Here is a 13,727-nt window from a genome sequence, read left to right as displayed (position 1 = left end):
TACCCCTGCGAAAACAACATGCTCCCACCAACCACTGGGTCCTTTCCCTGCTTCTTCTGGTGTCCCTCCTGTTCATATCCACTTCCCGCAACAAGAGCAACATCCTCCACCCCCTTGACAACCTCCCCAAGATCATACTTGTACCTCCCCCTCTCATACTCCTTGCCCAACCTCTGCGAAACCATATTCGCCGCGTGCAAGCTTACCAGACTGCGCTTGGGGTTCTCCATTCTAGCAAGATAATCCTTGCAGAGGAAGAAAGTCTTTGCAAGGTTGATCTCGGCGTGTTTAGCCGCCGACTGGGCGCAGACGCCCTGGTTGACAAATATTCTCGGGTCGGCAGTGTGAATGTTTCGTACGGCAAGTGCGTCGGCCGTGTTGGCGTGGCGGTTGTACCAGTAGTAGTTTTGTTGTGGCTGGTTCTCAACCTTGACTTTGCTCGACACAAATTTCTCGTGGATGAGCTCCGCTGGGGTCCGGCCTACCGCGTTTTCGACGAGGAGAAGGGAGGGCTCAAAGTTGAGGAGGAAGCCGATCAGGCCGTGCTCTGTGTCGCCCATCAGGAGGGAGTGAAGGGGCGTGTTGCCCGCGCCGTCGAGCATACGGAGGGCTTGGCGGGTCGCGTCCGGGGAGAGGTCGGCCACGAGGTTGAAGACGGCAGCTGCGTCGGCGAGGCTCTTGTAGGCGTATTGGTTGGTGTAGTGGGTGAAATGGAGGAGCCAGGTGTGCAAGGGGGTGTGGCCTTCTGTCTTGAGGTTGTTGCGCTCCTTGAGCATGCGGACGAGGAGGTCGCGGCCGAGAAGGTCCAGGAGAGGCTTGAGCTGCTCGCGAGTGGGCTTCCAGCGCAGCGCGGCGTGCAAGAGGTTGTCAAAGTTGGCGTCCTTGGTCTTTTGATCGGCGCCGGCCTCGACCAGAAGCTTTGCGATTTCGACACGACCAAGCCTGCAAGCTGCCATCAAGGGAGTAGCGCCGTTGCGGTCCTTGGAATCGATGGACTCGGGGCGAACCTTGAGCAGGTATTCCACCAAGTCGATCGACTTCTGTGTTGGACGGGTGTACACAGCAGCGTGGATGGCTAAGTCGCTGTTGTCAGTCAGCCACTTCGAAATGGCACCCTCAAAGCCACCCTTCTGCTGTCCCAAGTGCTTGATCCGAACATCCTCCCTAGCCGCCTTGCTCTTGCAGAACGAAAGATAGTGCCTCAGCGGAGCATCACTGAGGAACCACTCAACACTCGCAATCTGAGCAGACTGAGCAGCAAGCAACAAAGGGGAGCTCTCAAGACCACGAGCTCCCGGAGCGGAGTTGCGGCCCTGAGTCGCCCAGTCCTTTCTCTTCTTCCCGTACACGGTCAATCCCTGATAGTAAGTCGGCTTCTCCGCGATCTCAACACCCGTGTTCTTCACCAAGTTCTCGAGAGGCAAACCAGCACCAGTGCGCTTGATGATCTCGGCCAGCAGCTCAGTGTGGCCCTTCTGGATAGCCAGCTTGAAAACAGAGTCAGGAAACGGGTAAAAGGTCTGCTTGTCCTCAGCTCCACCATCAGCAGCAAACCGCTCAGCGAGACCGAGAACAAACTTGAGCGCTTGCATGTCATTGTTAAAGACAGCACCTGTCACCCGAAATCAGCTTCATCACTCCCAATACCAGACGAGGCAAAAGACTTACGAGACAGCAGGCCATACTGCCGACCCTTCTCCCCAGGCTTGGGATAGTTCCTGTGCAGAATCTCAGAAGGCTTGGTATGGCTCTTCACCTTCATCGAAACCTCTCCTATGTTTTCAATGGTGAACTCGCCGCCAACAATGTGCCTGTAAATGTCAGGCCCAGATCCGCCGCTGCAGACCGACTCGTTGTCCGAGTCATCCATCGAGCAATCATCCTCATAAGTGTCATTGACGTGCATCTTGTACTCGGCCTCAGGCTTCTCCCTCGGCGTGTACTGCGCCTGGGCAATCTCAAGGATCGCCTTGGCGACATCATGATGGCCGCGGAAGTACGCCAGCGAGAAGGGAGAGTTGCCCTTGTTGTCGTACAAGGCAATCTTGAGCGGAGCCTCGGTTTGCTCTTCGTCCCACGAGGTCAAGCAGAGCTTCTTGATCTTGTCAAGATCGCCCAACCAAGCGGCTTCGAACCTGTGTAAATCAATGTCAGCATCTATTTCAGCAGGTAAACCCACGGATGAGCAACTTACAAAGAGATGTAGGCAGGCAGTCTCTTGTCTGTCACATCAAAGACATTCTGCAAATGGAACAGGCGCCTCGTCGGGTCGACAATCGGCTGCACAACCTTGCCTGCTTGCGCGTACGGGGTGTTGACGTCAGGGAACGGGTCAGGGGCCTTGTAGGCCGGGAAAAGCTCTCCGAAGGTCTTCGCCCCCTTCTCAACAAGTGCCTCCTTCACCTTTGCCAACGTGACAAACGCTTGCAAGACTGCCGTCCTCTTCTCGGCCGTACCCTCAGGTTCCTCAGTCGAAGCAAGCTCTTTCTCATACTGCCTCATCTGGTCCTTGTGTACAGCCTTCAGTTTGGCAATTTCGGCAGAGGCAATCGCATACTGGTACGATGACTTCTCGTACTGATCGAGCCAGCTGTCAAGATCCTCACGAAGCTCTGGGGCCTTGGGCACATCCTTCTTCTTGTCAAGGAATTCCTTGAGACGGATGAGGTAGGTATTCACAAGATCGAGGGCAGATTCTCCGTTAACCACCGTGACCCACGAACGGCCCATCTGCTTGTGAGACTCCATCGTGACAACGTTGGGGTCGGCGCCAGCCTTGAGGAGCTCGAGAGCCGAGGAGGGATCGGTGGAGTTGATGGCGAGAATCAGGGGCTGCTCCGTCATCTCGTTCCACATCTTCTTGTTGCCCTCCAAAGTGCCCAGGTTCCTCTCGATGGCGGCTGACTGTCTCGCCGACTTCAGCCAGCTCTCAAAGTCAATCTGAGGCACAGCGCCATGGTCGAGCAATTGAAGAATCAAAGAAAGATTTCCTTTCTTGATAGCAACGCCGAGAGCCGTCTCTGCGGTCGAATACTGGTCACGCATGCTGATGTGGTTGATGGCCGTCTTGGTCCCTACCGCATCGTGCTCCCACAGAGTGGCAAGCAACGACTCGGCATTCTCCTCGACATAACGGTGGAAGGCAGTAACGCCGTTCAAATCGGCCTGGGCTGAGGTGGCCCCAAGACTCAAGAGGATCTTGGCCATCTCCTTCGCCTTGGGAACAGGTAAAACCAGCGCAAGGACAAGAGTGAGCAGCGCCCCGTATGGGGACTTGTTGCTATTCAAGAACTTGACGGGCAGCAGAACATCGGCACCATATTCCTGCAAAAGAGTTAGCACTATTCCCAACATTCAAGACCCAGCATGACATACCTGGCACAGAGTCTTGACAACCTCACAATGACCCTCCATGATGGCAAAGTGAAGAGCAGAGCAAGGAGTGTCCCAGGCGATGACGTTAACATCGTAGAAATCAGGCTCCTCTTCAGCCTCTTCCAAAGCCAGCTCATCCGCAGCGGCAGCGTCCTTCCCAACCTTGACAAATCCACTGGTGGTAGTCCGGCCCTCATCGTCAGAGTCCTCGCCATCGATCATCTCACCATCAGACTCCTCGTCTTCTTCCTTCTCGCTACCGTCCTCTTCCTTCTCATCGACATCCATCTTATCCTCCTCAGTCTTGTTCGCAGCAAGCTCCTTCTTGCGCTTCTCCTCCTTCTCCTCATGCTCCGCCTCATTAGCAACGCTCTTGTTCATGAGAATCTGAACAATCTCCACACTGCCACGCGACGCAGCAAGGTGAAGAGCCGTCCGTCCATCAGCGAGACGCGCGACAAGCCTAGCACCCGCATCGACAAGAAGACGAACAATCTCCGGCGTAGACGTCATGACAGCAAGATGCAGAGGGGTGCGACCAGTGTAATCCCGAGTATTGGGATCAACTCCTTCCTGAGCAAGCCAGTCCTTGACATGCTCAGCATCACCATCAACGATAGCCTGGCAAAGCCGAGCCGTGTTACCAACATACGCCATCTCAGTCCAGTCATCATCCGTCAGAGGATTGAACGAGCCGATAGCCTGCCTGCCTGGATCATCTTTGAGGAAAGAGATCTTGCCCGACACAAAGTACTTCTCCTCCTCGGCAGCAATTTCCTTCTCCTGGTCCGTAGTCGGGACAGGGCAGAATCCGCAGCAGTCATTCACCACGTCCTCGACCCGGCCGAAGAAGGCAGGGTGGCGATGAAGATACACCTCCCTGTCCTTCTTCTGGTTCCACTCGGCGTTGAGCAGCAAATCCCTCGTGTAGCACAGCTTCTCAATCTTCTTGGCGTGGTACTTGGTGCCGTAAGGAATCGTGAAGGTGTGATAGTTGGAGACCTCATCCTCAAGAGCCCAGTCCGCAATCTCGTCCTCATGCTCATCCTTGATGTTGCCCCAGAGCTTGTGCTGGTTCCGGCTGTAGCGATCAATCGCTGGCCGGCCTCGCTCCTTGCGACGCTGATCAGTGTACGTCTCTCTCGCCCCTTGGGTAGGGAGGCGTTCCAAGACAAGAAGCCTCGCCAACCCAAGCGTGCGCTGGAAGCTCCGCTCAAAGATGGTTGGGTCGATGCGGGACCGGTCGAGGTCTGGCCAATACACCTCAAAACCTCTGTGGGAGTACTTGGAAAGGCGATTCTCATAGGAAGGGCTGCGCCGAGTCAGATCAATGTGGTTGATCTGGGTCAGGTAAGACTGAAGAGCACGTGGAGTGCAGTAGACCTGGCTGCCATCATACGCAGCCCCCGAGCAATCAATGTCGAATCCCGTCAAAATCTCAGAAACCGAGTTGTAAATTCGAAGAACGATCTGAATATGGCGAGTGGGGTATTGGCTGCAAATAGTAATGGCGTTCTTGGTTCTGACCGTGGTAGTCTCGGTAAGAAGAGAATCGCGGACTCGGGCCTCAATATCCTTGATCTTCTCAATGGCCTGCTCCTCGGTGAGACCGTAAAGAAAAAGATCGACATCTGACGCAGGTGAGAACTTCTCGTGGTAGAACTCGCGAAGCGTTCTCTTGTTGCGGTTGTATTCAGCAGGCACTGGCAACAAGCAGTTCACCACTGATGAGCCGGCGGCAACAACGTTGCTCCAGTCAAGCTCAACGAGCGAAGACTCAGAAAAGACATTGAAGTTGCGGCGGAACTCCTTGAGGTCCTTGACAGTCGCTGGTGAGCCATTGGGCCTTCGTAGCTCCTTCGGCAGGGGCATGATGTATCTGGAACGCTCCTCCTTGGACTCGGCCGCCAGATTGCGGGCTCTGATGTTGAGGCTGGAGGTATCCTCGGTGAAAAGAGGAAGGACGTTGACGTGAGGGTCCTTCAAGAGCTCATTGGAAGGGTCCTGGGCAAAACACTCACGGAGGGGAGCCTCATACTTGCGGTATGGCTCAAAGAGCTGTGTGACAGGCGTGTGTGGGTGCTGAGCAAGGTGTTTGGGAAGGTCCGTAAGGGGAACAGGCAGGGCCGGGACAGTGGTGGTGGCCATGTTGAAAGATATGTGACTTGTATCTGAACGAACAGCTCCAGATGCAAAGTCAATTGAGCTGGATGAAAATAATCTCCGACTCCTCTAGAATGGCGATATGTGGGATGTGCTGAGAAGCGAGTAAGAGAGATGGTCAAAGTGTGTGAATCGGAAGACGAAGGGGGTGTTAGGTACTTAAATATCAAGTTGTTTTTGTTGAAGACTCCTCGAAACCCTTGTTGAATGACACGCGCGTTTGAGATTCTCGGTGGAGGTGTGGTGAAGGTTCGTCGCCTCTTGGACGTAACAGGGGGGTGTGCTGCCTGAACACAGCAGGAGATCCCCACACGAGAAAGGCGCGAGATCCTGTGATAGCCCGCGATGCCTAAAGCTGCAGCGGAATAGGTGGAGGAGCCGGCGGGAACTTTATTTTGGAGGCTGTGATGCCTAAAAGCAACCAGGGACGACATGGGAATCGCGACAGTTGAAGGTGCAACCTGCATTCCCAATTGGGAAATGTGTGTTTTCAGCTCGCCAAGCTACTCCACCCACTATCATCCACGCCAACCAGCCCAAAACGTGGCAGGCAAGAGACTTCAACAGTCGACTTCTTCAAGACCGCCTGTCATCAACCGACACAAGTTCACTGCCGAACTAGACCCCCGCCTTCTGCAAGTTAACGTCAAAAGTATCATTACAGTACTTGCTGTCAACAGTCAAACTAACAGAAAAGGCCAACCTCTAGCTCTCCATCTCTATGGGTGAAGCAATAGTTCCTCACATGGTATGAACACAAGCCAGCCCCCAAGCCACCTGGTTCCCAACTCAATATGCTATATTAGAGCAACCCTCCCCGTCCCCAGGGCAGCCAAAAAAACACAAATGCTTCGCCAGCGCGACCCAAAAAAAAAACGCCATAATCCGTGAATGATTCAATGTTCTCGTTCCCGTCCTCGCCATATGTTACTTATAGCGCAATCGAGCCCCGTCGGCTTTGGCGTACGTGCAGGAGACCCTGGAAGCCGCAGAAGACAATGAACCCCTGTTTGGCAAGCATTATTAGCAATCTTTGTCCTGGACTTTGATGCGTATAGGGACGCAACATACGATGTAGATGATAATAGCAGTGAAGATGGTAGAGGCAACTTCTGGTCCGTTCTCGGGGTCCTCACCACCGCCGACGAGCTCTGGGTGATTCTTGTTGAAGAGAATGCCGAGAATACCGAGGACGACAAGGGCGAAGAGAGAAATCACAACGCTGCGGTGAGTTGCTGTTAGCGCAATGCCTTCCATGACTGGCGAGGTTGATGGAGTCATTCTTACCAAGACCATGCCTGCACGGCGCCGACGATAGGCTTCATGTTGACTGGCTGGGATTGGAGCTACCGGTGCGAAAATGGAGGTGTATACAAGGTCGTCGAGGGAATCGACGGTAATATTCGGTGAGCAATGCCAGCGCCAAAGACGAATGTTGCTGGATCATGGGACGCGCAATTGCTGGAGCTTGATGTTCGGGTCGGCCAACGGCGAGGTCCAGTGTGTTGTTGGAGCATCCCGCCCGTGCTTGGTCTGTGAGGCAACGACAGCTGAGACCCACATTTCCTGCCTTGTTTGCGAGGCAAGCGGAGCTCTTGAAGATTACATAATCGGCCTCGAACTTCACAGATCCTGGGGAGGCATATTGTTTGCTTGAGGGGGTATCTATGGTCTAAAAGTATCTAAATGAAGCAAATTGCCGAAATAATCAAGTCAACTCCGGCGTCGCCTCTGGGATCAAAGCAACCATCGCTTTACTCGCCCCATCCATACAATACTGCACCACTTCTATCTTCTCACCTTTCGGAGCCAGCTTTGCAATCTGCCTCAAATCGCTCGTCCTAGGCAAATACAAAGCATGCTCCATAGGACTGCAAGACTTGTGTAGTACCTCGAGGTTGTACGGCTCCATGGTGCTCAGGTCGAACACATCCTGCTCCTTATAGTCCACTCCTCCCCATGGTGGCGATGCAAACAGGACGGTCTGGCTCATATCGCACTTTTCTCGTAGTGATAAATCCAGTGTTTCTGGGTGATACTTTAGACGATCCAAAAAGTCAAGGCAGTCACCATGGATAAAGGTGATGTATCCGGAGACGCCGTATACCTCGGCGTTGTGTTGGGCGCATGCGAGAGTGGAGGCATCGCGCTCGATGGAGATGACATGCTCCCATTTTTCTGAGAGGGCAAAGGCGATCGTGTTGCCGCCAGCACCGCCAAAGAGGTCAACTATGGTCGTGCGCCGTGGGGTGGAGTAGAGATGTGAAGGCAGGTCGTTGGCGAGCCTCAAGGCTAGGGGTTCTGGGGTGATGCCAAACCAAGCATCGTTTGTGAGGCGGATGTCATAGTCATAGAATTTGAATATTGAGTAGCGCTGGTGGAAATATCTTTGAAGAGTTAGTTAAGTGGAATCACGTAGGTGGGTTGAGCGGCTTACTTTTGAAGATTTTGCGGCACCTCACACACATCATCGTAGTGAAGACATTCATCTGTGAGTGGCAGTTTGCCAACGACGGGTTTCATGATGGACATGGCGGTCTGTTTGGGCTCTGGCTCAAATGGGGGTCGGTGAGGGATGGGTATGCCGCCAAATGGGATCGTTTTTCTCTCTCTCGTATCTTTTCTGATTTTCTGAGGACGTTTCTTGGTGACCTTGTTGGTGTGAGGTTGAATTCTGGTGTTGAGTGCTGTTCCAGCGTGTTTGGTTGGTGAACGCGGCAGTGTGGAGCCTACCACTACACTTGGACTTGGTGACGCCTTGTCGCGCTCAGTCACAGACTGTTCTTGGCCCATGATGTATTATGTGAATTCAAGAATGAGTCTGGGAAGATGCTTGTGATTTCCATCTAGAATTTCCGGATTGACCATGAGAAGAACTCTACAAGAATTTAAACCACAATGAGACTCGATGCCAAGACAGGGATGAGCGTTTGCAGTTCAGAGAAGCTCAGACCTGCCCCACCCTCAAGGTGAAGAGCGGGTCACCGATAAACACCACCGTATCCATTACCGGACCCCTGTCCAATTGCTCATGCCAAGCCTGCCTTCGAGACAGCTTCACTCTTCAGAACGACGACAACCCAACCTCCAAACCACCACATAGCCCCCCCAAAACATGTTCAACGCCCTCAACCGATTCATATCCCGTCTCGACGGTGATGCGCCTCCCCAGGCAAGAGAAACCCACAGCGGTTTCGGCTTCCAAGTCCTGCGCAACACCAACCTCGAGCTCTCCATCGAGCCATGGTTCGACTACGTAGTTGGCATCAACGGGCGCATGATTGTACCTCCCCCCAAACTCCCCTTCTCGCCCCTCTTCAACTAACCTTGATCCCCAGGAATCCTCCGACCCCTCCCTCTTCGCCCAGGAAGTCCGCAACTGCGCCGGCTCCTCAGTGATGCTCGGCCTCTGGTCCGCCAAAGGCCAGCGCACACGCGCCCTCCACGTCCCTGTCCCCGCCGACACCGCCTCCCTAGGCCTCACCCTCCAATGGACCCCGCTCTCCGTCGTCTCCAACATCTGGCACGTCCTCGACGTCCCCGCCAACTCCCCCGCCGACGCCGCCGGCCTCCTCCCCTACAGCGATTACATCCTCGGCACCCCCGAGGGCGTCCTCCACGGCGAATCCGGCCTCTCCGAGCTGGTAGAAGACCACATCGGCCGCCCCCTCCGCCTCTACGTCTACAACAACGAATACAACGTCACGCGCGAGGTCACCATCCAGCCCTCGCGTGACTGGGGAGGAGAGGGAGCTCTCGGCTGCGTCCTCGGCTATGGCGCCCTACATCGCATCCCTGCCCCTCTTAGCGAGCCAGTTCAAGCTCCCGGTGAGACTCTCTTTGATGGCAGTGAATCTGGTGGTGGCATCCCTCAGTTCGGCGCTGCCCCAAGGTCATTCTCACCTTTTGTTCCGGCGGCTACCACAGCTACTCCTCCCCCTCCATCCTCCTCGGCAGACTTTCTTGTCCCGGCTCAACTACTTAGCCCGCCTCCAACAACAGGCGGTACTGCACCACCCCGAGGCAAAAAGAAGGAAAGGGGCCACCATACGGGACCGAATCTCATGGACGATTACTTCAAGGAACAGGAAAAGAAGAGCAGAGAATTGGACAACGCGCCAAGTCGAACTGCCTCACCGTTGCCACCTCCCCCAAAAACCGGAGGGCCACCAATGGGAGGGCCGCCCAGGGTTGGAAGCATACCTCCACCCAAGGAGGGAGAGTGAACATCTTGAAATGTGTATTTTGTTTATACCAGCCCTGCCTGTTTATCATATAAAGTTATCTGTCTGGCCTTGATTCTTGTCTTGTTGCTGTAAATTTTGTTGTACAGCAGGGACGGTATGATGTGGTATATGAACCGCACACTCCTCACGCGGTGAAAAGAAGTAACGTAGACAGAAAATACAGCAATTGTTAAACAGAGATGAATCGAAGAAGAAAAAACACCACATTTCACCACTGCCCCCAGTTTTGGCCCAAAAGATTCCAAATATCTGCGCTCGCTCGCTTTGGTTTTGTTTTCCCCGTTCCCCTTTTCACCGGCAAATCTAGTTGATAAAGTTCACGCAGAAGAAATGCAGGATTAAACTGCAGACGACGTAATCCGCAAACGCCCTATTCCAATGTTAGCCCCCTGGCCCCCTGAACGTGGGTCAAATGAGCAGTGATGTATGCATTTACCTCTCGGGAGAAACCGCCGGAAAGTCCTTCTTATTCGCCTCGGTGGTCTGAATGCGCAGCGACGCGGTGAGAACAAACTGCCCGACTGTCGCGCTGAAGCCGGAGAGGAAGGCGTTGAAGGGCTGTTGTTATACCACATGTTAGCAACATATACAACCCGGGATCTCTCCCCCTGCCTCCCCCTGGATAAGAGCCAGATTATTGTTTGGATGTCAACGTACGTAATTCCCCGCCAAGACACAATACACAAACTGCAGGACCCCCACCACCACCAAGAAGGCCATAAACGCATCGAGCAGCTTCGTCCGCTGGGGTGTGGATTTCTGGTAGTGGGTTGTCAGGTTGGAGACGACCTTGTCCCAGGTCTGGGCGACGGGCGCGGAGGCGGAGGTTTTGGCTGAGGTGGTGGTGGCGGAGTGGGAGGATGTTGGTCTGCTGCTTCCTGGGATGGGAGCGGCAGGGTTGGGGGTTGGAGGGAGGGGGGCGGTGGTGGTTGAGGAAGAGGTGGTGGTGGCTGTCTTTGGGTTTGGCGAGACGCCGCGGTTGGCGTTGTTGCGTTTTTGGGCCATTGTTTCTTGTTTTTGAGGGTACAAGCTGCGTGGGTGTTTGTTGTTGAAGAAAAAGAGGGAACTGGGTGGGTGAGTGTGAGTTTGTGGAGGAGGGCGTCGTCGATGGGGAAATGTTTCAATGGTGATGATTGCGCCCGCGAGCTGCTCGGGAGCTCTCTCTCGAATGAAGCGGCCACGAAGCTTCAATCGACAAGGCTGCTCCACTGTGCTGCGGGAACCCTGCAATCGATATCAGGCACGGGCCACTGTTGCAGGGGTGGTAGAGCTGCGCTAGGTGAGAATGGTGTGAGTTGATTGGTTGGGATTTTTGGTGTAAATGCTGTGAAATGATTGGACAGCTGTTCTTGCTTCCAGTGAGCAGATGATTCTTGACTGTAATTCTGACACTTTGAGAGCTTTACTTATCTAGAGGTCTTGAGTCCAGGTTTACCTTTGAGATAATCTCCATTTTTACGAGCCTCTATAAGATATTCTGTGTTACAAGATTGATCATGTAACATTTCGCGTCTGATGATCATCGGAAATGGTCAGAGAACCACACACAGGTTGTACTCAGGAGCCAGCCATGTCACTATGGATTTCATAGGTTCTGGGTGACGATGGCAGCTCTATTTGCCTCCAGTGTTTGTATAGCTAACTACACTCAAAACTGCAATTGACATTCAAAATCATATATTCTTTCAATTACTCAGAGCTCTAAACATACCATTCACTGTCTTCCCTGTGTGAGGTATGCGAGAATGCTGCGGGCCCAGCTTGTTACGGGTTAGGGTTATGCGTGCTTTGAGGCTAACAATAACACAACCCGCCCCAAAATTACGCAAGACCCACTGACCGAAGCAACCTTCAACAAACAACAGTCACAGCCCACGATATCATTCATCTTCTCATCCATCTCATACCTCATCACATCCGCGCTACAGCACGCTTAATCTCATAATAATAGATTCGGCCCCGAACGAAGTCGGGCAGCTTGCCCTTTCACTTATCAATTCCTCAGTCAGCACCACCAACACAAGCCGCTCAGCATGGCGTCCATGCTCGAGGTGCGTCGCGCGCTCATCACTCCCCGAATAGCACCAATAACTGACGTCTGCTATGTATAGGCCCTCCATCCTTACCCCCAGGACCGACTCCATCTGCGTCTTCACCGCGCACGATCAGTCGTGCTGACGAGTCAAGAGTGAGTCTTGATCTCATCTTTCGCAATGTCGTTCCGAAGTGCCGGTCTTGTACGACCAACACCTCAGCCTCTATTTCTCCTTGCTTCCAATTGTTCACACACCTCCTTACCTTGGACGCCTCACCTGCCCCTGATTCGTCACCATATTGTCCTTGTTTCGATCCAGCCTCCCCCCTTTTCTTGCCGCCTTTCCATCTTGGTATGATTATCGGTCCTTCTTGGTGGAGACCTGTCAGTGATATGCACGCCGCCACCATGCTTGTGTCTGCCGCCTCTTCTTCTGCCGTTCCCCGCACTTGCGGAAGTCTTTTCATACAGACGGCACGGGGCATTTTTGACGGGTAGGAACGTGTAGCGGGCCCGAACGATCTCGCCTACTCTAGACCATTTGTTGTTCAGATCGAGGCGTGTGGTCGCAGGCTAGTTGCCCCATCTAGATCATATCTCGGACACTCCCCTGCAGTTCTGTCGTACACCATATGCACATACGAGGCAGTCTACTCACACGCTTTACTTGTTCAGGCTGGTGGAAATCCGCGCTGCCCAACGAACCTTTGAGGGTGCCTATATGCGCACGGCTCTATCACAGTTCTCCTTTGCGCTAGTCATCCTCAAGATTTTCACCTCGGAGTTCTACCCCATAGGAGCCTTATTCGCTTGTTATGGTACGGCTATTATGCTAGTCGCCATCTACCGGCGGTACGAAGGCAACCGTCAGTTCTTTGATTCGGTCGAGAGCGAAGACGAAAGTAGTAGCGGCGAAGAAAACGATCCAGCAACCCCAACAGGCCTTACCGTACGGGGGCGAAGAAGGACCCTCGTTGTCAAGAAGAAATTCCGGACCAGCGGTAACAGCGTGGCGTTGCTCGTTTTGTTGAGCTTCATGTGCTACGTTGCGTTGATGGTGTTGTTGTGGAAGCTCACAGGTTGATTGCTCCGACTTCACTTCTTAAAATGGACAGCTATTATCAAGACGAGACCTCTTCCTGACCGACAACCCAAATTGGAATTCCTTGGGGGCTGCTCGTTGTTACTGGGGAAGTTTGGTGGATCGTCAAGGTGACAAAGGCTGTCAATCTAGGAGGCCATGACATGGTTCGGGGTCCATTGATCGAGGATGAAGTACGTTTGAAAGGCTACATACAAACAGCCGTGCGCTCGGCTCGAAGCGCCCTCAACTACCACGACAGACCGGAAGGTTGGCTTGCCGGCATGAACTGCTGCTGCTTTTGGAGTGCCTGCACTGCTACATCCCGACTTGTCCACTCGTTCCCTTCAGCGAAACAAACTGGCCCCTCTTGTTGGATACGACGAAATGACAATGTACCTGTACCGGTTTTATATTCGATTTACGGCACGTGCTGCGCGAGTCTTTTTCTTAGCCTTGATACTTCCACCAATAACCAGCTTACATTTATAATATCAGTCCCAGATTTGGATCTGGAAAGGTACGAGAAGTTTCGGTTTCAGGGCAGCAAGAACAAGGACGGGACGGCAGGCACACGAACAGGTGGATTGGCATGAAGAGGGAACAAACACGGCACAGATCATACAAGACAAGAAAGACACTGGATACTCCCGTGCGAGAGACGGCAGAACCACACGCCCAGCCCGCGTCGCGCGCCGTTACACGGACGGGAATGACGGCGGCAGGCGGAAAAGTGGGTTTTGCGGGGGAAGCAAAGCGGCCGGGGGGCGCGCCAAGTTGTGGGGTCCACGGCAGGGCGAACGGACGCAAAAAATTCGCGGGGTCT

General features: G+C 53.6%; 6 protein-coding genes across 6 annotated transcripts; 2 read left to right on the top strand and 4 right to left on the bottom strand.

The window, feature by feature from the left end:
* Positions 1-2: 2 nt before the first annotated feature.
* PODANS_1_10720 (uncharacterized protein) lies at positions 3-5,523 on the bottom strand (the record flags this gene model as incomplete). The annotated part of the gene is made up of 4 exons (XM_001908699.1): positions 3-1,612; positions 1,669-2,135; positions 2,195-3,324; positions 3,376-5,523. Coding segments are annotated over 4 exons (5,355 nt in total), but the record flags the coding sequence as incomplete, so codon positions are not given.
* Positions 5,524-6,469: 946 nt separating this feature from the next.
* PODANS_1_10710 (uncharacterized protein) lies at positions 6,470-6,863 on the bottom strand (the record flags this gene model as incomplete). Its single annotated transcript, XM_001908698.1, has 3 exons — positions 6,470-6,544; positions 6,610-6,760; positions 6,826-6,863. 3 exons carry the CDS (start codon positions 6,861-6,863, stop codon positions 6,470-6,472), a joined length of 264 nt encoding a protein of 87 aa, XP_001908733.1.
* A 383-nt stretch (positions 6,864-7,246) lies between these two features.
* On the bottom strand, positions 7,247-8,331 carry PODANS_1_10700 (uncharacterized protein; the record flags this gene model as incomplete). Its single annotated transcript, XM_001908697.1, has 2 exons — positions 7,247-7,925; positions 7,976-8,331. The coding sequence occupies 2 exons, from the start codon at positions 8,329-8,331 to the stop codon at positions 7,247-7,249; spliced, it is 1,035 nt and encodes a 344-aa protein (XP_001908732.1).
* Positions 8,332-8,653: 322 nt separating this feature from the next.
* Positions 8,654-9,764, top strand: PODANS_1_10690 (uncharacterized protein; the record flags this gene model as incomplete). Its single annotated transcript, XM_001908696.1, has 2 exons — positions 8,654-8,821; positions 8,877-9,764. 2 exons carry the CDS (start codon positions 8,654-8,656, stop codon positions 9,762-9,764), a joined length of 1,056 nt encoding a protein of 351 aa, XP_001908731.1.
* A 324-nt stretch (positions 9,765-10,088) lies between these two features.
* Positions 10,089-10,790, bottom strand: PODANS_1_10680 (uncharacterized protein; the record flags this gene model as incomplete). The annotated part of the gene is made up of 3 exons (XM_001908695.1): positions 10,089-10,155; positions 10,222-10,343; positions 10,443-10,790. The coding sequence occupies 3 exons, from the start codon at positions 10,788-10,790 to the stop codon at positions 10,089-10,091; spliced, it is 537 nt and encodes a 178-aa protein (XP_001908730.1).
* A 1,028-nt stretch (positions 10,791-11,818) lies between these two features.
* PODANS_1_10670 (uncharacterized protein) lies at positions 11,819-12,904 on the top strand (the record flags this gene model as incomplete). The annotated part of the gene is made up of 3 exons (XM_001908694.1): positions 11,819-11,836; positions 11,897-11,973; positions 12,496-12,904. 3 exons carry the CDS (start codon positions 11,819-11,821, stop codon positions 12,902-12,904), a joined length of 504 nt encoding a protein of 167 aa, XP_001908729.1.
* Positions 12,905-13,727: the final 823 nt, after the last annotated feature.

This window comes from Podospora anserina, chromosome 1 (genome assembly GCF_000226545.1).
Source record: "Podospora anserina S mat+ genomic DNA chromosome 1, supercontig 2".
Classification (NCBI taxonomy): domain Eukaryota; kingdom Fungi; phylum Ascomycota; class Sordariomycetes; order Sordariales; family Podosporaceae; genus Podospora; species Podospora anserina.
This window is presented reverse-complemented; position numbering and strand designations above follow the sequence as displayed.